General features: G+C 35.0%; 1 protein-coding gene across 1 annotated transcript in view; it reads right to left on the bottom strand.

Annotated features, from left to right (window-relative positions):
* The window catches only part of ABCB5 (ATP binding cassette subfamily B member 5), a 95511-nt gene extending 70939 nt beyond the window's left edge, over positions 1-24572 (bottom strand). Inside the window, exons 1-10 of the mRNA XM_037163916.2 lie at positions 24520-24572; positions 21416-21473; positions 18871-19021; positions 12966-13020; positions 6385-6576; positions 6136-6307; positions 3885-4009; positions 3623-3800; positions 2155-2268; positions 1712-1822 (exon numbers count right to left, since the gene is read on the bottom strand). Coding sequence (XP_037019811.2) covers positions 1712-1822; positions 2155-2268; positions 3623-3800; positions 3885-4009; positions 6136-6307; positions 6385-6576; positions 12966-13020; positions 18871-19021; positions 21416-21473; positions 24520-24572 — 1209 coding nt within the window. The remainder of the gene's footprint in view (positions 1-1711; positions 1823-2154; positions 2269-3622; positions 3801-3884; positions 4010-6135; positions 6308-6384; positions 6577-12965; positions 13021-18870; positions 19022-21415; positions 21474-24519) is intronic.
* Positions 24573-27499: the final 2927 nt, after the last annotated feature.

Here is a 27499-nt window from a genome sequence, read left to right as displayed (position 1 = left end):
CTGAATGGAATCTTGCCAGATATTTCTGTGAGCTATTTAAGAAAGTTTTTTAGAATATATTTTAATATCATTGTAAAATATATTCTAAAGTAAAACAATTGTTAAAACTGCAGTGCTTCCTCTGAATGAGATTCCATAAATAGGAACCTTCCCTTTTCTAGTGGTGGCTCTCCTGGGAACATTTCAATTTAGGGGAAACCTTTAAAATTTTCTCAATTGCTGAGGATTGCTACTGGCATTTGGTGTCTGAAGGACCTGCGACATGAGAGAAACCTCCCAAAATGACAACAGCAATCCCACTGAAAAACTCTCACCTGTCTTTGCTTGCATTTGTATGTACTCAGCCTGAGTATAGGAATCTTTCCTTGGATTCTCTCACTTTGATCTCCTCATTTGTAAAGAAATTGACCCTTTAAATGGTCAAACATAAAAACTTCAAAGGTCCAAGCAGAGAAAAATTCTCTAAAGGAGGTGAGAAATCAGAACCTGCAGTGGGAAGAACTCCTCCTCTACCTGACTTTCACTCTAGAGTTGATTTCTGTTCTTTTTTTTAAGAAGAATTTGTACTTTATTTAAAATGAGTGAATCTCTTTCTTAAAATTATTTACTCTTCAGCTTAACAAGTAGAGCTATGTCTCAAAATTTCATTAACAAATAGTTGCTTAAATTCAGAGAGCACTTTACTACGCAACATAGCACAATCTGTGCTCACATTTCCAGGAGGCTAACTCAAATGTTGCAAAATGGAGTTAAAATACTCTATTTATGTTAAGAAAATGATAGTAGACAACAATACTACAATAATGGTAATTTAGTAATAAAGAATTAAAAAATAAAGACCTTTGCAAAGAGAATTCCATTCAAAGACTTAAAGAAAAATAAGGAAGTAGGAATAGGTAGATCTTTCATGATGCAAATTATGCAGAGGACATTTGTATATTTTAAAAGACATTAGAGGTTGATGACATTAGCAATTTTATTAATTTCACTTAAAATAATGTCTTTTTTCTACAAAACAGGTATTCATTAGTACTCTTTGCAATCTTTAATTACTTTTTGGATAAATATACCATAAAATGAAAGGAGGAAGAAAACAGAAAAGACAGACACATTTTCTCAAGAATTTGTTAAAGGCTGAAGGACAGAGAAAGGAGGATAAACTGTGTTGCATGTGCATGTGTGTGTTTTTGCATGTGCAAAAGTGAGGTGTGGGAGTAACTGAGGCACAGATGCTGTGCAGTATAAGTCCTAGGGAAGAAAGAAGTGAATGCACAACCAGGCCTAATTCTCCCAGATTAGAAACTAGGTTAAAATGAGTTATGATAAGTGGGACAACATCCAGGGACCACCAATGGATGACTTTTTGGTGGGTGCCGCCAAATCCGGAGTGAAGGAGTTCCAGGGAGTTGAAAGTGCTTTAGTCAGTTGAATATAGAAAAGAGGCTGCAAAATGTAACTGGCTCATCCAGAGTTATTTGGATTAGTTATTACTAATAACTAAGATTAGTTATTACTAATTTTTCTATATTTCCTTCCTTCCTCCCCACTACCACCTTCTTCCCTGCTGTCTCTCTGTTTCTGTTTTCAAATCTCTGAACAAAGTAGCTAAATTTTGGCCCAAGTGATTCCAGATTATCTCATAAGAGGAGATCTTAGCCAATATACAGTGATACCAGAAAACAGTACAGTTCTATAATTAATTTTAACCTACCTTGACAGAAGGTCTTGATGGATAACTGAAAGAAACATTTTTAAATTCTATAGTGCCCTCTATGCATTCTGGTTTATAACCTGTTGTTGAAAAGTTACCTATAGCAGGTTTCTTGGGGGAAAAAAAGAGAATATTATAAATCTTCAAGGGACTAAATTGATACTCTCTAGATTCTAAAAAGTAATTTAAAGATGGGTTTCTTTTACAATGTTTTCCTTTTTGCTTTGTGCTTCATGCTAAATCAGAGGTGCACTGATTTAGAATGAAGGTTTTAATAGGACACAATCTCCTTGTAAAAGAATTAAAACAATCTCTCTCTCCATAGCCAATTGCCTGACATTGATTTTGCCCATCTTTTGGTTTTAGTGAAATGAGTGTGCCTGTTTTTTGGTTTCCTTCTTACAAATATGTTAGTTATCTTTCAAAGAAATTAGAAGACTTACCTTATTGATAATCTGAAAAATATTAAAGGCAGCTCCTCGGGCTATAGTGAAGGCTTCAAAGTTAGGGACTGCTGTTCCAATACAATAACTACTATGGATTACACTAAAGAAAACCTACAAGGACAAAAAATTACCCTCCCTCAGTTATATAAGAGAGACAACAGAATATAGTGTACACTCGGTTGAGACTCAGACTGATATTAGAAAAATTAAGTAAGGGAGAATAGAAGAAGCTGTCAACTATAAAGGAAACAAGTTAATTCCAGTATGCTTGGGCTTTTCCTAATGTGGGTCAACTTTTGATTGTCCCACAGACTTGTTATTATCACCCTCTGGGAAATCTGAGCAGGAAAACTGGCTCATGGAGGAGTGCCTCCCATACCTGAACCTGGTTGAGTTAGGAGGTGAGCAGCACTCTCTTCCTTGTTGTTTAGAGAGAAGGATGTGTTAGATTTCACTAACACAGACACATTGTACCATTTCTGTCCAGACTGTATGAATTGTTGTCTTATTAGACACCTGTTCATTTTTTAGAGAGATAAATACATCTCTGCAAAAAATTAAATAAAGAAAGAACCCTACAACCTAGGTGCTATTTTTCCTATTTACAGATGAGGAAGCTGAGGCTAAGCAAGTCATTTACCCAAGTCACACACAAACTGAGGAGCAAGGAGTAAGGGTGTGCCCAAATTCATTGTGTTCCAGTTACATTTATATGAAATAAATGAGCAGCTTAAAGTCTTAACTATGAAAGTGTCAAATTCATAATATAACCTTGGCTGAGGAAAAAAAGATATCTACATAGAATAGGAGAGCTAGACAATTCAGTTCATCAAGGCAAATAGTTCTTAATCCTGAAATAATCTGTTGATTGTTGAAATTTGGGAGGATAACTGAGTAAATTCAAATTTAATGCATAACCTCTAAGAGTTAAAGAATTCTAAATTGTGATGTTGGACAGAGCTTACATAGTCTGTTTAAAAAATTTTTTTATTGTTCAATTATTGTTGTCCCCATTGCTCTCTGCTGCCCTGCCCACTCCCCCTCCCCCATTATTATATGCTGAAAGGACAGAGGAAGGGCAGAAGAGTTCAATCCACAGACTATTTCCAGACGGAAGACATTTAGCAAGCTAAATGTAGAGTGCCATCATATATCAACAAGACTGAAAGGAAGACGTCTCACCAGAGACTGGCCTTTTGGACTGCTGGATTAAAAAAACTCTCTCAATGGAAAATTAAATTATGATTCTTCTAAAAGTGTGATGGCTTTAGAAGACAGGCTGGAAAAATATATCCTGCCATTCATAAATATAATTTAAAGGTAGATACAAATAATTTGAAGAAAAAATAATAGCTTATTAAAAACATTTATCTTTGAATATTCAATGTTATTCAAAGAGAAATTTTTATTATAGCAAGAAAATATTTATCCAGGCCAGTTACTTTTGTTCTCAAAGAAGACTTACAGCAAGGACAGTTCCAATGGTATAACCAGGTTCTCCATTCAGAATCAAGGAGGTTCCATACCAGAAAGTGAGGCCATAAGTTCCATTCATAAAGAAGTACACAGCACCAAGAGAGAGTTTTGAAGCTATAGCCTTCTTAATGCCCACCTCCTTTGCATATTTTAGATTGTGCGTATACCTTAAAAAGAAAAACCATAATGTAATGAATAGTCTTTGGGAAAAATACAATCAAACATGTATTGTCATAATTAAAAGAACAGACCTTTGAATTTCTTTCTCTTGGGCCCCAAAGGCTATGACTGTCCGGATTGATGACAAAACTTCTTCTGCCACAGCTCCAGCTTTTGAATAGGCATTTAATTCCTTACTGGTCAATGAGATGACTATCTGTAATAAACCACCACCACAGTTAGCCAAAGAATGACTTTGGTATAGTAACAATGTAGAAAATTTAACTCAGGTAGAATCTAGAATAACATAATTTTATTATTGCAAAGGTACTTTACATCACTTAATCCAATCTCATCAGTTTGTACACAAGGAAACCAATGACCAGAGATACTGACTTTTTGGAGCCTCACAGCAGTGGAGGAACTTAGCCTAATATAACCTAGAGTCTAAATCTCTATATTTACCTTCTACTAGTGGAGTTTCACTGTTTTCTCATTGTATTTTTAAAAAATTAGAAAACATGTATTTGTATTAATAGAATTGGTAAAGACTTGATTTGGAAAGGACAGTAGGGACACAGTTCTTTTTGGATACACTCTGGAAATTAGTAAACCTAATGTAACTTAATTTGATTTATTATTATGGGTAAAGTAAGGCTTCTAGAGGATCTTGGTCACAGGGTTGTGGCAGGAATAGAATGATGATCCTGCATATACCCAGAAGTGCCTCCTGCAGCGATTCCTCAGCAATACAGTGTAGTAAATTCTGTACCTCTGAACACTAACAGCTGAGGCTCTAGAGATAGAGAGAGGAGAATATCATGCTTCATGATATTAGGTTTATGTGACTTCTCAAAAATTTAAAATTAGAATGGGCCCTTTTCTCTATTAAATGCACTTACTACTCTTTTGATTAGTAAATAATTTAATTTATTAATTAACACAACAGTTCAATGAAAGGGAACAGGAAGAAAATTGTCCTTGGAGCTGTGAGTCTAACTATTACCTACTCACATAACAAATCATCCACGTTCAAAGTACATTTTGCACACATAGTGCTAATTTGATGTAAGACATGCTCAGCCAGTTGTTAAACTCAGAAGGTAGCATAAGCTGAGTAATAGTTATTATTTTACTTTTAAAAGATAATCATTTCTATGATATATCACTAGAAGGAAAGTAGCACCTAGCAAAAATCCTTGTACATAGCAAGTATTTAATAAATGTTTGCCAAACTTAATTACATTGCAGGAAGATAGAACTTAGATTCCCCACTTATGTTCTTTTCAAAAAACTTGTCTGTGTCACTTCCCTGGGTAGTTAAGTTAAAGATCTGATCTTAGTAACAGACTGTGGGTAATCTTTCTCAGATGTTCTCATTTCAAATAAGCTGGACATGAAGATCTTGGTAAGGGTTACCAGGTAAACACTAGAAGCCACACTAAATAAAGATTTGTTGTCTAAACATCCAAGTCTATTGTTAAGGAAGTATTCAATGACAAAATATTTTTATTGCTAAAAATTCTTATTTGGTTGATTTTGTATATTGTTAGCAAATAAAGTTGGTGATTTTTTTGGCTTTGATTTTCGTAAAGAACAATTAGCTTTCCAAAATTAAAACTCTATCCCTCAAGAATACATTATACCTCAAATCTTGGAAATGGGTATATACATTGGTAGAACTGACAAAAACTTGATTTGGAGAGAGCTATTAAGAATATATTGGTTGTTTTTAGACTTCACAAGGAACATTATTTTCAAAATCAGGCTGTAAATAGATTAATATTTTGTGGTATATTCATAGTGTAATAGTGCAAAAATAATTTAAAATGCACATACATAATTTGTTAAAATTTACATAATACATAAAAATAGACAGCAGCAAACATTTTAAATATAATTTAGAGCCTTATTAAAACTTTAAACTTTAAATGGTTGTCATAAAAATGTGCTTGAGTATTTACTGTTTCATGATTTTCTCATTCTGTTCTAGTGAAATAAATTGCACCACATTTACATGGGAATTTAGAACACATAAGATACTGCCAGCAGCCAATGTACCCATGCATAATACTTTACCCATGCTATCAATTGAAGCTGCATTACGCTACTAAATGAAGAGGAATATTTTTAATGTTAGTAAGATACTAGAACCAATTTCACTGTGGCCTAATAACTTGAGAATAGAAAGGTGATTAATGGTGAACAAAATCAAAAGTAATTTTGTGTATAATGTCCCCATCTATTTTGGGACATAAAAAACAAAAAAAAAAACCTTTCTGACATAGGGAAACACTAGTTCACATTCCTGCTTCTCGTCAACACATTAGCCATCTTGCTTACCCTAGAAAACATGGCCGCTGAAGCAATTATAAGAGGAGATGTTGACAGAGTTACCAGGGTGAGTTTCCAGCCTTTCACCAAACCAATTGCTAGGCCAATAGAAAATGTAGACATGTTTTGAAAAAACAGAGCAATATTGTCTCCAATGCCATTGTTGATTTTGTTGATGTCACTGAAACAAAGGCAGCAAAGTCAGTTATATGACATATATAAAAACAAAGTTGATAAGCTACACATCCATCTTCTTACTCAGTCATTCGAGTGTTAAATTCACCCATATCACAGCCATCAAACCAGCTAATGTCCTGTGCCAAAATGGAATGAAAAAACTGCTTTCGAATTCTCTTGGTCTGTCGTGCTGCAGTCATAATCCAAAAGGAAATCTGCATGTAGCCAAAAACCAAGGCAGTAACTCCTATTCCAACATAATACAGGGTCAACCTGAAAAAAAGATTATTGGAAATGTTAGTGAGACTGAAGAGCAACTTCTTCCCTTGTTACTAACATTTCCCCCCAAATGAAGCAAACAAACAAACAAACAAACAAACAAACAAACAAAAAAGAATCCAATATTTGAATTAAAAGTCACATTATTTGACTAAAAGAATTTATTTATTTTTATTTAATCCTCACTCAAGAGTATATTCATTGATCTTTGAGAGGAAGGGAAAGAGGAATAGGGGTAGGGGGAAGAGGGAGGGAGGGGGGAAAAGGGGAAGGAGAGGGAGAGACTGGTAGAGAAGGGAAAAGATGGGGAGAGAAAGACACCAATTTGTTGGTTCCTGTCAAACCCACAAACTATGTATGTGCCCTGACTGGGAATCTAACCTAGAACCTTCCTGGTATATGGGACGACATTCCGTATGGAACCCAGCAATTTCACTTCTATGTAATCTACCTAAGAGAATAACCTATTTCCACATATATATCAATGTTCATAGAACGATTATTTTTAAATAGCCAAAAAACCCAGAAACAATCCACATGGTGAACATATAAACAAAATGTGATATATCTATGCAGTGGATTACTGCTAAGCAATAAAAAGGAATAAACTACTGATACATGTTACAAAATAAATGAACCTCAAAAACATGGTAAATAAAAGAAGTCAGGTACAAAACTCACACATATATGTTTCTATGCATATGCAATGCATTTAGAGGTAGAAAGCAGATAAGTAGTTGCCTGGGGCTGGAGGTCAGAATGGGGACTGACTGCATGCAGAGAAGGGATCTTCGTAGAGTGATAGAAGTGTTCTGAAAGTAGATTGTGGTGATGGTTGCTCAACTCTGTAAATTTACTAAAAACTATTCAATTGTATTCTTAAAACTGGTGAGTTTTATATTAAGTAAATTATACTTCAATTAAGCTAAAATCGTATGAACAGTATAACTCCAATAACATTAAAATTATATATGCATACTTGTACATGTAAAAAGACGAATAATATAAACCAAAATTAATATTTATTAGTCATTAGTAGTGGAAATATAAGTTATTTAACTTCCTTTGTGCATTTTTATCTTTTGACACTTTCTACAAGGAATATATTGAGTATTTAATCAGAAAAAGTAATTAAAATGATTTTTATGTAAGTACTGATTCACTTTTTAAAGACTATTCCTTGAAAACAATGAAAAAGTTGCATTCAATTTATTCCACATGAAAGAACTGTACTTAATTTTTCTCATTTCTCGTTTTCCTGTTAATCAGTCTTCCAAACGACCTGACACCCGGAAGAAGAAACACTACTAGTCCCATGACCCAGGCTTTATTTTGCATCAGGAAATGAAACAACCTTCAGCGTCTAAGTCTTCTACATTCAAAAATGTATGCAAATTAAGACTGATTTAATGACTCCATTTATTGCACATTTATTGTGTGTTAAATATTACGCCAGGTACTTTACATATCTGAGCATCATTGAATCTTCAGAAAGTATTCACATCACGTTTTACAGATGAAGAAGCTGAAGCTTATACAAGTTATCTGATAGTTTCTATAGCTGGCAAGTGGCAGAGCCTGCCATTTGAATCCTGAATCTGTGATCTGAATTCTTAGCTTATGAGCTGAATCACTCTGGCAATATTTCTGGGAATAAAAATTCTCAGATAGGTTTGGGAAACACTGTATACTTAGCATCACTGCCCCTGGAAATTGATGATATACATAAAATATTATTTAAAATCTAAAAGCAAAAAAATAGTTCAATTTTGTTTAACCTAGGATATTACAGACCAATTAAGCATAACAATCTCATTCTTTTAAAATATATTACCTATTAACATCAGTCACTTCCACCATATATAATTTGAGAAATGTTCCAGGCTATGACTTGATGCAGCAGAAATAACTATCTATTTAATGTCACCCAATATCTGATATTCTTCTGAAGTAAGAGAACCTCCATTTTACTTGCAGTGCTAATATGCCCAGCTAAATTGGATGTGGACATATGACTAGTAAAAAGACAGAAGAATTTTTGAGTTCTTGATTACATCTAAGCCATACTTCATCTTTAGACTGCCTATTTTTATGTGTGAAAGAAGTAAATTTCTATCATGGTTAAGTGACCATCATGCTGGGTTTTACATTAAATGCAGTGGAACTAAGTCTAACATGGTTCTTGGTCCTCTTGTTCGCCCCTTCATTTTCAATTAGATTATAGTAGATATATCCAAAGTAGCAAAAAATGAAGACACAAGTTGCTTAAAAGTTCATATAGAATTAATTAACTCTTGACACAAAAAGGAGGCATCATATTCACTAACAATAATCTTAGGACTATTTAATCATTATAATCCAATTCAACAATGGGGGATTCAATTATTTTCAGAATAACTGCCTGATAAATAAAACAAAGGCATAGACCTAACATTAAAACATTACATTTTTATAAAGCTATAAGTCATTGTCTTTGGAAAATAGGTAAATAAAATTCTTCAGTTCCTGATGATTATGGCTGATAGAGGTATTAGTTTATCCTAATAAAAAAGTTACATAAAGCAATAATGTGGTCATTAAAACATTAGTTCCACAGAATGTTACTAGAAGTTAGGAGAAAAAATTAGGTTCCATAGTCAAATAGGTTTGGAAAACTTGGATTAATGGGAGACTTTACCTTGTTTTTCTGTCCTGTGTGTATCCAAGAGGAGGATGTCATATACAGTGTTTTCCAAACCAATTTGACCATGGAACCTTTTAAAATTATGTACCTCAAATAGTTCCAAGAAAAGAACACTGGTTTGAGAAATAGTAGCCTAACAAATACATTATAAATGTTAAAAATGATTTTTTTAATGGGCAGGAGAATCCTGGATGCTTATCTGTTTATTTTTTTTTATTTTTTCTGTTTTTTAATACATTTTCTTAATTATGCTATTACAGTTGTCCTATTCCCCCCTTCATTCCCCTTCACCATGCACACCCTCTCACACCCACATCCCCCCCTTTAGTTCATGTCCATGGGTCATACTTATAAGTACTTTAGCTTCTACATTTCCCATACTATTCTTCCCCTCCCCTGTCTATTTTCTACCTACTGTCTATGCTACTTATTCTCTGTACCATTTCCCCCTCTATTCTCCTCCCACTCCCCTGTTGATAACCCTCCATGTGATCTCCATTTCTGTGATTCATTTCCGATTCTAGTTATTAGCTTAGTTTGTTTTTGTTTTAGGTGTGGTTGTTAATAATTGTGAGTTTGCTGTCATTTTACTGTACATGTCTTTTATCTTCTTTTTCTTAGATAAGTCCCTTTAACACGTCATATAATAAGAGCTTGGTGATGATGAACTCCTTGAACTTGACCTTATCTGATAAGCACTTTATCTGCCCTTCCATTCTAAATGAAAGCTTTGCTGAAGAGAGCAATCTTGGATGTAGGTCCTCGCCTTTCATGACCTGGAACACTTGTTTCCAGCCCCTTCTTGCCTGTAAGGTCTCTTTTGAGAAATAAGTGACAGTCTGATGGGCACTCCTTTGTAGGTAACTCTTTCCTTTTTTCTGCTGCCTTTAAGATTCTCTCCTTTTCTTTAATCTTGGCTAAGGTAATTATGATGTGCCTTGGTGTGTTCCTCCTTGGATGCAGCTTCCTTGGGACTCTCTGAGCTTCTTGGACTTTCTGGAAGTGGACTTTCCTTTGCCAGATTGGGGAAGTTCTCCTTTATTATTTGTTCAAATAATATTTCCACTTATTGCTCTTCCTCTTCCTGTTCTGATGCCCCTATAATTCAGATGTTGGAACATTTAAAGATGTCCTGGAGGTTCCTAAGCCTCTCCTCATTTTTCTGAATTTTTGTTTCTTCATTCTTTTCTGGTTGGATGTTTCTTTCTTCCTTCTGGTCCACACTGTTGATTTGAGTCCCAGTTTTCTTATTATCACTATTGGTTCCCTGTGCATTTTCCTTCATTTCACTTAGTGTAGTCTTAATTTTTTCATCTAATTTGTGACCGAATTCAACCAGTTCTGTGAGCATCCTGATCACCAGTGCTTTGAACTGTGCATCTGATAGGTTAGCTATCTCTTTGTCACTTAGTTGTATTTGCTCTGGAGCTTTGATCTATTCTTCTGTTTGGGCCATTTTTTTGGGTCTGGTTGTGCCTGTTACCTATGAGGGGCAGAACCTTAGGTGTTCACCCAGGTAGGGCAACCCAGTTACTGGGTTGTGAGGCTGTATGTGGGGCAGAGGTCCAAGAGGGAACAATTGAGCTTGCTCTGTTCTATGTTGTATTTCAATCCCTTCCACTCTTTCCTCCAAGCAAACTGGGTCTTTCTGGTGCTGATTTCCATGTGGATAGGCTTGTGTACATTCTAGGACCCTGTGGGTCTCTCCAACAAACTCTCCTGTGAGGCTGGGAGTCTCGCCCGGCACCTCAACCCCCACAGGTGTTTTCAATAGGTGTTTTGAGGCTTTATTTCTAGGCACTGGGACCCTGGGTTGCATGTCTCGTTACCCAGTTTCACCTGGTTTATCTGCGTGCGAATGTGGAACTGCTTAGTCAGCCAGCCACCTTGTGTGCCTTGCTGGGCTTAAATTGCCACCTGTCTGGGTCTGCCCACTGCTGTCTTGCACGCCCAAGGTTTGTCAGCTGCTGCCCTGTGTGCCTGGTGCCACCGTTTTTTTTTTTTGCCACACCTCTCTCTGCCTGGCCACCCAACTCCTCCCCTCCTACCAGTCTGGATGAATGTGTCTATTTTAACTCCTTGGTTGTTGGACTTCCATACATTGCAATTTTCTGTCAATTCTGGTTATTCTGCTTCACAGGCCTGTGCTCAATCCCCCGAGCTAAACCAGTTAGGGCCAATTCTGGTTATTTTGTTTCTAAATTGTTGTTGTCCTTATTTTGGTTGCAGAAGGAGGCCAAAAATGATTTTAATGATTTTAAAGTTTAGTAACCTTTTAATAACTGTACAGACATACTTTTTTAGCTTATTCTCCCTTTCATTTGTTCTTTAAATGGATATCCATATTTTTAAAAGCTCTAAACTTTTTATAAGAAACTCATACTTCATAATAGTACCTCTGAATCTTGCTTTCATACTGTAAGAATAGAATTCAGTAGAAGACAATACCCTGGATCCTAATGAGGAAGTTTTAGAAAACACATTATAAAGAAACTTTATGTGAAAGTTGCTAAAAAACAAAAGAAGTTTCCCTCAAGGAAACTTGAGGTTGCAGCAAAGCACAACTTGAGGGGATTTCATTCACACAGTACAGAACAGCACTATGGCAGAGCTTTCGGTGATGAAGAAAATATTCCCTATCTGTATGTAGTGATTCTCCATCACTATGGCAGCCAGCCACATGTGGCTATTGAACACCTGAAATGTGACTGAGAATGAGGAACTGAATATTTAATTTTATTTAATTCAAATTTAAATAGCCATATGTGGTTGTGTCTAACATATTGGACAGTACAGGTCAAGAATTATGATCCAGCCCTGGCTGGCGTAGCTTAGTGGATTGAGCGCGGGCCTGTGAACCAGAGTATCGCGGTTCGATTCCTAGTCAGGGCACATGCCTGGGTTGCAGGCCAGTTCCCGGCAGGGGACACCAAGAAGCAACCATACATTGATATTTCTCTCCCACTCTTTCTCCTTCCCTTTCCCTCTCTCGAAAAATAAATAAATTAAAAAAAAAAAGAATTATGATCCAGAGGATGTCACTGGGATGTGATAGGTCTCTCATAGGGCTGTGCAACATGCGGGCTTCACTTTTGGGTGAAAACATGGGACATCTCTTAGGTCTATAGCAAAGATTCATAGTTTTAGTAAGATATTACTAAAACCCAGTAAATATACTCAGTAAAGTAACATCTCTCTGACTAATAAACTCAATATACATCACAGACAAAAGCATACTGTTCAATATATAAAATGACTAACACAAAATATCCTTATAAATTACTTATTTCAGACTTTACAATTTTTAGTCTAATTAAGACTATAATTGTCTGAATAATTAGTTTCCAAAATCAGTCAATCAAATTTTACCATTTGATAAAATGGTAAAACAAGTCCTTTAGTGTCCAGGGAATGTACCTTCAGTTCCAGGAGGAAAAATTTATGTGAAAATGCAAAACCCCCAAAACAACTTTTCTCTTGGTGATAATTTTGTCAAATACAACTTAGAGCATATGAATCTATATACCTTTTAAATAGAAGAAAATATTATATAATAATTATATTTTATAACTTAAATGAATAAAGAGGACAGGTTTAATCACTTGTAATATTAATGATCGAACTTTTCATTTTTTTCCTTATAAATGTTAAATAAAGCATCAGGCAGTGCATATGATGTTCACATTTCATTTTGACTTACACAATCATATCTTCATTCAGCTTCTCTTGAGACTGAGTACAGTTTCGATAAATCGCTGCAAAAAATTTTTTTAAATTATAAAGGCAGTTAATTTACAACTGGTCATACTGTTTCATACATATTTCTCCAAACCAAATATAGTACATTCTCAAGAAAATAAACTTAATAATGCTTACACACAAGTTTATGATTACCTTATTTTCTATTATTTATCTTAAAATTTGAAATAATTTTCTGTGGTCTCAATAAATACTTATGCAACATGAAAGATTATAAGTTAATATTAACTATGAATTTCATACCAGGAAAAAATTCTTTAGGACATCTCTGATTTCAGTCAACAGTTGTATATAATTAATAGTAATGAAACTCTCCTTCCCTGCTTGCTAAGATCATGTATTTAGAATTCTGTTGGAGATACCTCTGGGAATAAATTAGAAAATCCAAGAAAAGCAAGAACATGTGAAAATTCTAGAAGCAGTAGTCATGGGAAAAATTTAAATAAAGCTCATTGAAATATGTTGAATGTAACAAGGATAGCAACATAATAGAACAGTATTTAAAACACTCCTTGAGTTATAAATTTTCTATATAAACTGTTTTATGTATCTGGTAAAACATATATCAAATGTCAATTATTATACCAAGGTCGTGATTCCACCAACAGCACAAAACAATGGTTAATAATCACTATCATAATATTCTTTCTTAAACCTCTATAATAAATATTTAAAATGAATTGCAAACATCATGACAACATCTGTTTTTAAAATCCTCAACTGAGGATATGTTTTATTGATTTTAGAGAGAGAGGAAAGGGGAGAGAGTGATTGAGAGAGAGAGAGAGGGAGAGAGAGAAACATGCATCAGTGGTCTCTCATACAGGCCCCTGGGATTGAATCTACAGCCTTTTTGGTAGGTGGGATGACTCTCCAACCAACCGTGTCACCTACCTAGGGCAACATCATGACTCTTCATCCTGTACATAACCCCAGAATCTTCACATATGATAATATTTATGATCATTATTTATATGCAAACAAGCATTTCCCTCTTAATCCATTTATGAAATTAAGGCAGGAAAAAATTTTAAAGCAGTATATTCCAACTATCACAATTAACATAGTAGAAGAATTGACTAGTAAAAGGTTTTAATGAGATTAATGGAGCTAACAAAAATAATAAACATTATTTCTAAAAGTGGCACCTAGAATCACATAAAAATGGCATAATCTCATTTTGGAGACTATATTAATAATACATGTAGCATGTGCAAGAGCTCAACATTGGCTCAAAAATGGGCCCCTGATCAGTAACAGCTTTATTCATACTATCATCTTTTGGAGCAAATAATCCTCCTCTTATCCTCCAGAAAGTCAATTATTAGAAATTTATATACTCCACAATGAAACAAAACCCTCCCCCCACAAAAAAATAAAACTGGAAAAGCCTGAAAAAGAAACAAAAATTAAAATTCAGATCAATATCAATCAGCTATGTTTGGCCTGTCCTATCTAAAGCTGGTAAGACAATCAATTATTGAGTATATCTAACAGAAAGAGTACTCCCAAGGACATTGCCTTAAGTTGCTAGGTTTTTCTTTCCTTCCTCTTTTACTCATTTGGACAGAGAGAGACGTTATTGGCAATCATAAATATTTGCTCAGCAAATTGGTTGTTCCTTTTGTTTAACTAATAGAATAACATCCTTAATTTAGCTTCTATCATTAAACTATTAAAAAAATTATTGGGTTGGCCATAAAGCCCATTTGTTTTTTTCCATAAAAGATACATTTTTTATATTCACCAATAACTTCATTGATTTGGATACTTGTAAGTAGGCTATCTCCCTCTCCTGCATGGTATAATGTTGAATGTTCTCAATTAATGTCTCGATTTGATCACTATCAACTTCACTTGGTCTACCCAACCGTGGAGCATCATCTACCATGAAACTTCGCAAACCACTTTTGACATGTTAGATCGGGCACAGAAGGTTCTCTATACACTGCACAAATCTTTTTTTGTGTTTCGGTTGTGTTTTTACCTTTCTTGAAACACTGAAGCATAATATGCCAAAAATGTTGCTTATTTTTCCCATCTTCATGTTAAAAAGGCTACATAAAAATTCACTAATTTTAGACTTCTGCCAAGATGGAGGCGCAGATGGAAACACTGTGCCTTCTCACACAACCAAGTTTAAAGACAACAAAGTTTTAGTAACAAAAAACGCAGCCAAAACACAGAAAATTGAACTATACTGACGTCCAACAACAACAAACTGTTCAGCCAGACTGGTAAGAGGGGTGGAGCCAGCAGCGGGGTGGGGTTGGGCAGGAAAGATCCCCCCACCCAGGTGCCCAGGCAGCCATGGGCAGATCCCAGGTGCGCGGTGGCTATGGGCCGACACAGTGAGGGCACAAGGCTACAGGCTGACTACAGTCACACATTCGCATACAGATAAACCAGGGAAGGAGCGAGCAGTGAGACAGACCGTGCAGGCCCCAGCAGCAGGAAGCAGCAGAAGGGACCACTATTGCTCCCTCTCTGACCCCACCCTCACATATAGCATCACAACCCAGGGATCTGGGCAGCCCCACCCTGGTGAACAACTAAGTCTCCTCTCCTCATACATAACAGGCCTGAACAGACCAAAACATGGCTCAAGAACAACTCAAAGCTCCAGAGCCCATAACTCTAAATGATGAAGAAATAGCCAAACTTTCAGATGCACAGTTCAAAACACTGGTGGTCAGGATCCTCACAGAACTGGTTGATTTTACTCATGAATTAGAGGAACATATGAAGGCTAAACTAATTGAAATGAAGGGAAATGCACGGGAAACCAACAGTGATGGGAAGGAAACTGGGACTCAAATCAAGGGAGTGGACCAGAAGGAAGAAAAAAAACGACCAAACAGAAAGGAATAAAGAAACAAGAATTCAAAAAAATGACGAGAGGCTTATGAACCTCCAGGACATCTTTAAACGCTCCAACATCCGAATTATAGGGGTGCCAGAAGGGGAAGAGGAACAGCCACGAGTGGAAAAGTTATTTGAACAGATAATAAAGGAGAACTTCCCCAATCTAGCAAAGGAAATAGACTTCCAGGAAATCCAGGAAGCTCGGAGAGTCCCAAAGAAGCTGGACCCAAGGAGGAACACACCAAAGCACATCATCATTATATTAGCCAAGATTAAAATGAAGGAGAGAACCCTAGAAGCAGTAAGAGTCAAGGGGACAGTCACTTACAAAGGAGTTCCCATCACACTGTCAGTGGATTTCTCAAGAGACCTTACAGGCAAGAAGGGGCTGGAAAGAGGTATTCCAAGTCATGAAATCCAAAGACCTATATCCAAGATTGCTCTACCCAGCAGAGCTTTCATTTAGAATGGAAGGACAGATAAAGTGCTTCTCAGATAAGGTCAAATTCAAGGAGTTCATCATCACCAAGCCCTTATTATATGAAATGTTAATTGGACTTATCTAAGAAAAAGAAGATAAAAAAGATGAACAGTGAAAGGACAGCAAACTCACAGTTATTAAGAACCACACCTAAAACAAAAGCAAACTAAGAGGACAGCTAGATCAGGAGCAGAACCATAGAAATGAAGATCTCTTGGAGGGTTAGCAACAGGGGAGTGGGAGGAGGAGAAGGGGGGAGAAGGTACAGAGAATAAGTAGCATAGACGGTAGGTAGAAAATAGATAGGGGGAGGGTAAGAATAGTAGGGGAAATATAGAATCTAAAGAACTTGAGACACGTGGTCATAAATTAGAGGGGGGGAGTGATGGGGGAGGGGTGTGCAGGGTGGAGGGGAAGGAAGGGGGAAATAAAACAACTGTAATGGCATAATCAATAAAATATATTTTTAAAAAATTCACCAATTTTGATGTTTTTTCAGTATTTCTATTTATTTACTTATTTTTTATTGTTGTTCAAGTACAGTTGTCTCTATTTTCCCTGTACCACTTCCCCCCCAGGCTCAGCCATCCCCACCTCTCTCTCCTGATCTCACCTCCCTTAGGGTTGTCCATTTGTTCTTTATAGTTGTTCCTGAAAATCCTTCTCCCTTTCCCCCCATTATCTCCTCCCACCTCCCTTCTGGTTATTGTCATTTTTTTAAATGCACACTAATATGATAGCTGTCAAAATACAGTCTAACAAAATTGTTTCAAATGAAATTAAGAACAACTAAGAGTTTACTAGCTCTATTGTATGGAAAAAAACAAAAAAACTTTTTGGCCAACCCAATAGTTACTGTGTAGACAAGACATCATCACATGCAAGGACATGGAGGTGAACACAATAGCTTTATTCCACCCAAACAAGATTGGAACACTAGAAAGATTAGCCCTCAGGTGGAAAACTGGAAGGTATAAATTAGTACTTACAGTCAAATAGAGCACAAAGAGAGGTATAATGTATAAAGTCAGGCTTGTGTCTAAAAGACAGGTTTTAATGAGACATTTACCTAGTTATAATGAATAGTCAAAGGGTACTTCCTTCCTATTGTGTAATTTGGGGAAAAACATAATATCAGGGAATTATAAATATTAATATTTATAATATATACCAGATTTTTTTTAAAAAGTGAATATTCACTATATTAGTGCCTAGGATAATTGATAGAATTTACATCTAAAGAATGTCATGTTAAAGGACATGACCCTAAAATCTGATGCTACAAAGGTAATAATACACTAAGTATATCTATAATTATGGGAAGCATAAAGACAGAAAACTGTACTTGAAAAATAATTAAATTAAAAAAAACCCACTTTTTCCCACACCTGATTGCTGGATTCCCCTCCTATCTTTATTCAAACTATCTGTCTCCAGTACTATAATTTCCTGTATGTTCTTTTTGGTTTCTTTGCTGTATTATGTTCTATAGCGTCATGTATGTCTGTATACTACTAATGAAATTCTAAAAGTTCTCAGAAAGATTTAGCCATTCTTGATTTCTTCTTCTTAAAGGGTGAATTACAGATAAATGGCTGGAATGGCCCAAGCCTTTAATTAAATCCTGATATAATCATCACATCTTCTTTTTTTTTTAGATTTTATTTATCTTTAGAGGGGAAGGGAAGGAGAGAGGGAGAGAAACATCAGTGTATGGTTGCCTCTCATGCATCCCCTGCTGGAAACTGGCCTGCAACCCAGGCATGTGCCCTAACTGGGAATGGAACCGAGATCATCTGGTTCACAGGCCCGTGCTCAATCCACTGAGCTACACCAGCCAGGGCTCTCTTTTTTTATTTAAAATAATTTTTTATTTTTCAATTACAATTGACATACAATAGTTTCAGGTATATAACCCAGTGATTGAACACTATATAACTTACTAAGTAATTACCCCAATAAATCTAGTGCCCTTCTGATACCATACATAGTTATTGCAATATCATTGACTATATTTCCCATGCTGTACTTTAGATAGAAAATTATTTGAATATGTAGAGAGATAAGATGAGCAATACTGAGTCTCAGATGATTTTTATATATCATGAGTAGATGGCTATTGGACTTGAATTTCAACACTAATTTTCCCCTCAGTGTTCAGCCAGCAGGCCCACCATGTAGATTTTGGACTTGCCAGCTTCAATTATTGAGTGAACTAATTCTTTAAAATAAATCTCTCTCTCTCTCTCTCTCTCTCTCTACACACACACACACACACACACACACACACACACACACATCCTATTGGTTCTGCTTCTTTGAAAAATGCTGATGAATATAAATTTTGGTTCTTTAGTCCCTAGCAATATAAAAGTCTGACTTAAATACATACTGTATAGATACTGTTTGATAATACAATAATCTGTATTATGAGCTCACTGTTCGTTTATTTAATGCTTTTAAGTTTCCAGTAATATAAAGAAGAAAATATTATACTCACTTGTGTTGGTTTTGACTAGACACCCACTAAGAAGGTTATCACTCATTTCTCCTAAAATCATTGACATTACAGGAAGACAGGCTCCATTTACCAATGATGCCAGTAATCCCAGGACCATGAGTGTGAGATCCAGTCCATCAGCAAAGCGAAACTGGAAAAATGAACAAAACATGGTAGCAAATTAAAACCAAAAAACAACCTATAGTTTTTGTCATCAAATAAATTTTATTTTATAAATTAATTAAGAGACTAAATAAATGTATAGAATCATTGCTAAGTATTTATAAAGTTAAAAAATCACCAGTTCTAGGGATTTACAATGCATTTTAAAGAAACTGTTGACAAATATAAGGTAGCATAATCAGTACAAATTGTAGACTTGTGATGTGAGTCAGATCAGATGTGGGCATGAATCAGAAATTTCCTCGTATTTGGTTGATTTTGGACTAAATTAAGATATTTCAAAAGACTGCAATGATAATGCCTTTGTTGATGGACAGTTGCTCTTCAAATTTTCAATTCCCTAGGCTTATCAACATCATAGCAATGAAAGTGCAGCGAGCAGTAACTATCCAATAAAAATTAGTTTGCCAAATGTAATTAATTATAGTTTTAATTCTAATTTTAAATTTCTCATATTTTTTCTATGCAGGACCGCATCTGTTCTGTAAATTAGGGTCTACAATAATTTGCAAAGCTGTTTAGAATAAGAAAGAAACAACTGAAAGTCAAATACTGAAGTGCTTCACATTCTATTCTATAACAGGTCCCTACAGCACTATCTAAAACCAAAAACATGAACTTGAAAATGTGGGTTATTTGTCTTACCCAGAGAGGAAAAGATAAAATGTATTATGGCATTGAAATGAAATTAGGTTTGAATAACAGCAAGTGAAACTTAGTACACATGAGGTCTATCTGGGAGAGGTCCAGCCATTGTTAATATAATGAGAATGGTTTGTGCAACACAAATGTAACCTGGCAGCCAAGGACAGTGGACTGGAATGAGCATCTGTGAACAATGACGACTTTACTGCACTAGTCAGTGGGGACAGTAGACACCAATGAATGAGCAAGTGTACCGTGTGTCCCTTCACATTCAAAATGACTGAGCAAGTAGAGCAATGAATTTGCATCGGATTTTGCATTAAGCTTGAACATTACTCTGAAGAAACAATTCAGGTGATTCAGAAGGCCAAGACTCTGGGCAACTGGTGATTGGCAGCTTCATCATGACAATATGCCCATTCACGCATCACGTCTTATGCAGAATTTTTTGGCAAAACATCAAATTACCCAGGTGACTCAGCCCCCACATAGCCCAGATTTGGTGCCCTGAGACTTCCAGCTTTTCCCAAAACTAAAATCACCTTTGAAAGGGAAGAGATTTCAGACCACGGATGAGCTTCATGGAAATAGGATGGGGAAGCTGATGGTGATTGTGAAAACTGTGTGAGGTCCCAAGGTGCCTATTTTGAAGGGGACTGAGGTGTCATTGTTCTGCATACAATATTTCTTGTATCTTCTTTAATAAATGTCTCTATTTTTCATATGACATGACTGGATACCTTCTGGACAGATTTCCTGTGTTATAAGTGGAGACTGAAAAATATTTAATGTTTTCCCATTCATTCATGCAATAGCTAATAAATATTTATGAATTAAATACCATAGCATTGTACGTGGTACTAGAGATAAGAGATTATCTGTTTTTCTGTGCACCATCCTCCAGAATAGTGTGTTATCTCCTTGATAAAGTTTCTCATGTTCTGCTACATCTCAGATTTTTTTTAAAATTGACTTTTGAAAAAAAAAACAGATACTGTTTCATGTGTATTTCTAGTGATATTTATAGCTAGGCTGATTTACAGCTAGAGTAGATATAAGGGCTGTTTTGGGAACACATTTCTGAAAATATTTCTTGAACACAATGCCAAAGAATTGTGCTGATACACACTCTGTTGCATAGCCTTTACAAAATATTTAGATAATTATTTCTTATTTAAAAAGGATTTGTAGCACTTTAAAAGTAATAAAAGCAACTCGTCACTGTCTTTTCATTGGAAAATACTGAATTGTAAACAAAATAGTAAAAGTCATTTATAATTGCACACCACTCAGACACAACCTGTGATGTTTATGTATCTCATACACACACACATACACACACACACAGACCCTTTCCCCCAAATCAGAATAATTGTATAGCTACTTCTTAAAATAATTAAACCTGTTCCCTTTATTTTATTTTTCTCTTTTCTTTTTCCTTTTTTGCTCAATCCCTCCATCACCCCTTCCCCAGGTTACCTTATCCTCACAGCTGTCAGCCACAGCTGTCAGCCTTTTCTCTATTATTTGCTCATTACCCCTTATTGTAGAAGTGCTGTTGGGTTGATTATATTTTTCAAATTGGAAATAATATTTTGATAAATTATTTTAATTGCCCTTTCCTCCCAAGTAGATGTAAACTATCAATCATTTTATGCACTACTGACAATTTGCTAAAATTTTCTGATATGCATACATTCTAACTGATTTCACTTACTATCTCAAAAGGTCCAACAACTGGGTTTCTTACTTTGGGCAGTTGTTCTTGTAGTTTTCTGGAAAATAAATGTTTAAAATGTAAAGGTTACAATGTGCATTAATTTGCAACATTTTCCAATTATAATTGTGCTGAAGTGTCAAATTTCACTCTTGGTAGCAAATTTATAACAATGATGAAATTTAAAAAACAAGTTTAATGATAGACACCACAAAGCTTTTTAGTGTAATCACTGGAAAAGTAAATTATCTCTAGCTGTCCACATTAGTTAGTGTAACAACTGAAGGTACACATCTGGAGTAAAATTTTTTTTAAAAAATATTTATTTATTTATAGACAGAGGGGAAGGGAGTGAGAAGGAGAGAGAGAGAAACATCAATGTATGATTGCCACTCGTGCACCCCCTACTAGGGACCTGGCCCACAACCCAGGTATGTGCCCTGACTGGGAATTGAACCAGTGATCCTTTAGTTTGCAGGCCAGCACTCAGTCCACTGAGCCACACTAGCCAGGGCTGGAGTAAAGTTTTTTGATTGTAGTAAAATACACATAAACATAGAATTTACCATCTTACCTCTTTTTAAAAAGATTTTATTTATTTATTTATAGACAGAGGGGAAGGGAAGGAGAAAGAGAGGGAAACACCAATGTGTGGTTGCAACTCGTGCACCTCCTATGGGGACCTGGCCTGCAACCCAGGCATGTGCCCTAGACTGGGAATCGAACCAGCAACCCTTTGGTTTGTAGACTGGTGCTCAATCAACTGAGCCATACCAGCCAGGGCCATCTTAATTATTTTTAAGTGTACCGTTTAGTGATATCAAGTACATTCATATTGTTGCGTTACATCACCACTACCCACCCACAGAACACCATGAATTTTTTAAAAAACTGAAACTGCCAGCCTCTAGCTAACATTGTTCTACTTTTTGTCTCATGAATCTGACTACTCTAGGAACTTCGTATAAGTAGAATCATACAGTATTTTGTCCTTTTCTTGTGGGCTTATTTCACTTAGCACATCACCAGAATCAATCAAGTTGCATCAAATATCAGAGTTTTCCACCTTTTTAGGGCTAACTAGTATTTCATTGTAGTATATACCACAATATTTTTGAATTTTAATAACATATATATTTCTCTAGCCAAGGTAATCACATTAAAAAAGTCTTTTCTTCTATTCCCTAATCAATGGATACTTGGGTTGCTTTTACTTTTTGGCTACTGAGAATAATGCTGCTGTGACTATGAGTGCATAAATATCTCTTTAATTCCTGCTTTTGATTATTTTGGATATATATATCCAAGAGTGAATTGCTGGATCACATGGTAATTCTATTTTTAACTTTTTGAGGAACCATTATACTATTTTTTCATAGCAATTTCATGATTTTACATTCCTACCAACCATGTACACAGTTTCTTTACACCCTTACAAATACTTGTTATTTTTGTTTTATTTAATTGTTATTATTAATTTTAGTAGTAGCTATCCTAATGGGTATGAAGTGGATTAGAATTTTTAACCCTTTGCAACAAATTGCTCAAGAGCAACTCTAAATGTTAAATGAAATTCTATTGATTACACATTAAATAAGTATACTGTGCATTGTGTTCTCCATTGAACATTTTATTTTGTAGCTCACATTACAAGTAGGTCCACATGAAAACTGTAAATTTTATCTATTTATTTCAGAGAAATTTTTCAATTGACTACACACCAATTCTTAAACATTAACAGAAGACTGGAGGGGATCAGATTAAGTTTTCTAAAAAAGATATCACAGAAGGGCAAATTTCCAACTTTTCTCTCCAGCTTTACAGCATACTGTTCCATCAGCATTGACAAATGAGATGTCACTTAATTCTATTCTATGTGTGGTTAATAATTTACTTGTGTTTTGGGCCAACTACTTTGAGACGATTCATGGATGACAAAAAGTGCTTTATGATTGTGAAGTCCTTCCTCCAGCCCAAATGCGAATTTTAAAGCCTAAGACCAATTAACTCTTTTTTAATAAATTTTATTTTAGGAAAACACTCTGTCTACTATTGACCTTCATGGAATGCCTTGGAAGAAGGGGTTGAGTAGTCTTTTAGGAGTCTCATGCTGTAGCAACTGAGCTAGCTGGGTGTCCCTTGGGTAGTCTTTTAAAAGTCTTTTTTCTACCAGAGTTGATAGTGAAGACTCATAGATAGAGAACAGACTGACGGCCATCAGAGGAAAGGAGGGATGTGGGGCTAGACATAGGAGGTGAAGGGATTAAGCAAAAACAAACAAAAACAATGACTCAGAGACACAGACAACAGCATAATAGCCTGGTGATTACCAGAAGGAAATGGGGGGAGGTAGAAGAGGGTGTAGGGGGAATAAATGGTGAAGGAAGGAGACTTGACTTTGGGTGCTAAGCACACAGTAGACAGAGGATGTATTTATAGAATTGCACACCTGAAACCTATATAATTTTATTGACCAATGTCACCCAATAAATTCAATAAAAAGATTGTACAATAATAATAAAAACAAGAAAGTAAAGAAGAGCACATGAGCAGGTACAGCGGGAACTCCCTTTTTGGCTGTGGTAGCCCTACATTAATGAACCGAGCGGTCCAGAGGGTTCCACCTGAGTCTCACAGTTTATACACTGAAGTGTAACATGATTATTATGGTAAAGTAGAAATATAATAGATTTTAAACAATTTTTATTCTATATCTCTCAATTAATGAATTATAGGTGAAGACAATTTTATAACATACACACACAGACATCCATTTGGTAAAAAATCAGAATCTAATATTTTCTTTTATTAAATGTGCCATGTGGAATGGAGGATCCATAGAGAATTAAAATTGAATTCTCTATCTGGTAAGCTACAAGTTCAGAAGAGGTGATATCTGAAGTACCAAATAAATCTTATACTATTAACACTTCCTAAAATTACTATCAGATCAGCTGCAACACTGATTATGTTGAAGTCCAGCAACAAGCAAATAACATTGCTAGTTTTGGAAAAAATATAAACTTTATTTGCTACAGCTATGAAAGCAATAAGGTATCTTTGAAGTTGCAGAATACTTTTTATAGAATTTAGGTAAAGCTTACCTATTTCTTTGGTGATTTTCTTGCATCTCTGCAGCTCTTTCAGAATTTGCCATCACAGTCACCATTAAATTCTTCTGAAACCAAATATTAACAAATATACCATGACTACATGAAATTTTATCACTTAGTTGATATAAAACATTCTTTATATTCCTAACAGCTTTTGAAAAATCATGCTGCTGACTTTCACATTGCCTCTCCAACTCCCCTCCCCAACTGAGGTTTCTGGTTAGGTATCTATTCAAATTTTATCATTGAATTTATAACTTTGTTTCATTCTGGACTTGGGTTTGAACCCAATAAAAATTCTATGCTAGATTCTATGATAATGCATAGTTTTCAGGACACTGAATTTTATTTCTACTCTGCCACTGGTTATAATTGATAAAAACTTTATCTTATGGTTATTTTTCTTATGTATAAAAATTTGATGCAGTAGTTTCTGTGGGTGGTTTGAGAGAGCAGGGCTCTCTAGTTCATTCAATATAAGCAAGTTAGAGCTTCTACCAAATATAAACTAATGGTTATCAAAAATAGGATATATTAATAACGCATTATTAAACTTCTATTAAGCATAATGTATTCTTTTTTTGATGACACTTCAGAATCCTAGCTTATCTTAAGGTTACAATTATTTACATAAATTATCATTTCAATGCAAATGTAATGGAGTTTTTTTAACTCAATCTCATTTGTTAGATCATATAACATATTACCTATATTAAGATGATTATACAAAATATGGATTTAAAATATAGAGTAGAATTACTAAAATCATTAAATATTACCTGAACTTCTGAAAAAAAATACACTTTGAAATAGTAAGCTTCTTCCCAAAGAGAGAAGTCCTAATGGGTTAGCTTTTAGTACCTGAGAAAAAAGGCATGTTCTTCCTTTTTCAGAAATCATGGTCATAACTCCGTGTAGGAAATCTTTACAATTGCTATCCTAACTTTACACCATTTTATTATTTTGACATACGTGTAAGAAAAGTAATAAAACATACTGTATCAATCATTTGTATTTTATGGTAATTAACAATTATATAATAAGACTCATATTCATAAAAACCAAAACAACTGAAGCTCACCTTATTAAGTGTCTGATCTATTCATTTACATCAAAATCATGTGTGGTTTCTCTTCTCAACAAATAACTGCACCTTCATAACTGTGCTTTAGAAAGCTCATTTTCTGATCCTGCTGTAATATCTGATTATAACAGTGGTTAATTTCCAGGTAAAGCACATTGTGTTCTTCATGTCATGCTGCATACCAAAAAACAATGTAAGCAAAGTACGATTTAATGAGCCAAATAAACACTCTTTTTAAAGATCTGTAGTGTTTATATGCCCAGTTTTCTATTTAGTCCCATTATACTTTGAGTTAGCTGAATTAGTAATTATAATAACTAAAATAAATCTCTTTAATATGTCAATGTCACATTGGAGTAATAAACAATCATTGAGTAATGCTGCATGCAGGGCATTCATTCAAATTACCTCATTGTTGCTATCTATACACAATCATCTCCTTTTATGCTTTGCTCTTATCTATATTACATTCTTTGACAAATTCTGCCTTATACTATAATTCTAAGTTACCCTATTATATTTCTTTATCTAGTCCTTTGTGAGTTCATTGAAAAAGTGTTTGGCTTATACAATATGTCAGCCATTAGTTTATAAAAATAAAAAGATGTGTCCTTCTCCTAAGGAACTCATATGCTTTTTTTTTCCCTCTATACTACAGCTCTGCTATTCCGTGAGGTCCCAAGACCAGCAATATCTGGTACCTTACTGAAAATGCAGAATTAATTTTTTGAATTGTCGCAAAACACACATAATATTTCATTTATTTCATTATTTTTTATGCTAATATAAATAAAATTGTTTTCTTAATTATTTTCTGATAATTGTTAATGTGTAGGAAAGCAATTTTTTTTAGATTCCACACTAGGGTAAGATTATGCAATACTTCTTTTTTTCTGTCTGACTCATTTTACTTAGCATAATGACTTCAAGGTTCATTTGTTTTTTTAGAGGGAGAGCAAGTGGGGTATGTGTGGGGTCGGGAAAAGAAATCACTGTTTCAAAGAGGTATTGGCACCCCTGTGCTATAATGAACATGGGGGTGCCAATACCTCTTTGAAACAGTGATTTCTTTTCCTTCATATACATAATCACAGGTGGAATTGCTGGATAATATGGTAATTCTATTTTTAATATTTTGAGGAACACACATATCATTTTCCATAGTGGCTGTACTGCATTGTGCTTTTTAAAATTTATTATAGAAATGTAGAATTTTGGATCTCTTCCTAGAACCACTGAATAGAACCTGCATTTTAGTAAGATTCTCCAGGTAGTTTGTATGAATATTAAATATGAGAAACACAACTCTATAACACCTAGCACTAAGTATTGGCAAATAGAAGGCATTGATTTCTTAGAGAAATTTTTATTTTTATTTCTGCAAAATTTAAGAATATAAAAATGAAATTCAAAATGCAGTGCAAAACTAACAATGTTATTCTTATCTACTGTTCATATCATGGTTTTAAAGTATGATCAAAGAACCTCTTGACATCAAAATCTCCTGGAGGGCATGTTAAAAATAAAACCAACTGATTTCTAGGCCTTACCACCTCCTTTCCCTCATGCGGTGAGTAAGAAGCTAAGGTAATGATCTGGGAAATCTACATTTTTAACAAGCTTAAATGATAATTTTTAAAAATCATCACCCAACAACATTTTTTCATTGCTTTTTTTGGGGGGGAGGGAGGGGGAAGAGAGGGAGGGGGAGAGAGAAAGATCAGTGTGAGAGAGAAACATCTATAGTTGCCTCCCATATTCCTAGACCAGGGATCAAACCTGCAAACCTAGGTATGTGCCCTGACTGGGAATTGAATCTGCAAACTTGTTTATGGGATGACATTCCAACCAACTGAGCAACACCAGCCAATCTAAATGATGATTTTT

This window comes from Artibeus jamaicensis, unplaced genomic scaffold (assembly GCF_021234435.1).
Source record: "Artibeus jamaicensis isolate MK-2021 breed Jamaican fruit bat unplaced genomic scaffold, CSHL_Jam_final contig_3230, whole genome shotgun sequence".
NCBI classification, from domain to species: domain Eukaryota; kingdom Metazoa; phylum Chordata; class Mammalia; order Chiroptera; family Phyllostomidae; genus Artibeus; species Artibeus jamaicensis.
Note: the sequence above shows the minus strand (reverse complement) of the source record. Positions and strands in the feature narration are given on the sequence as shown.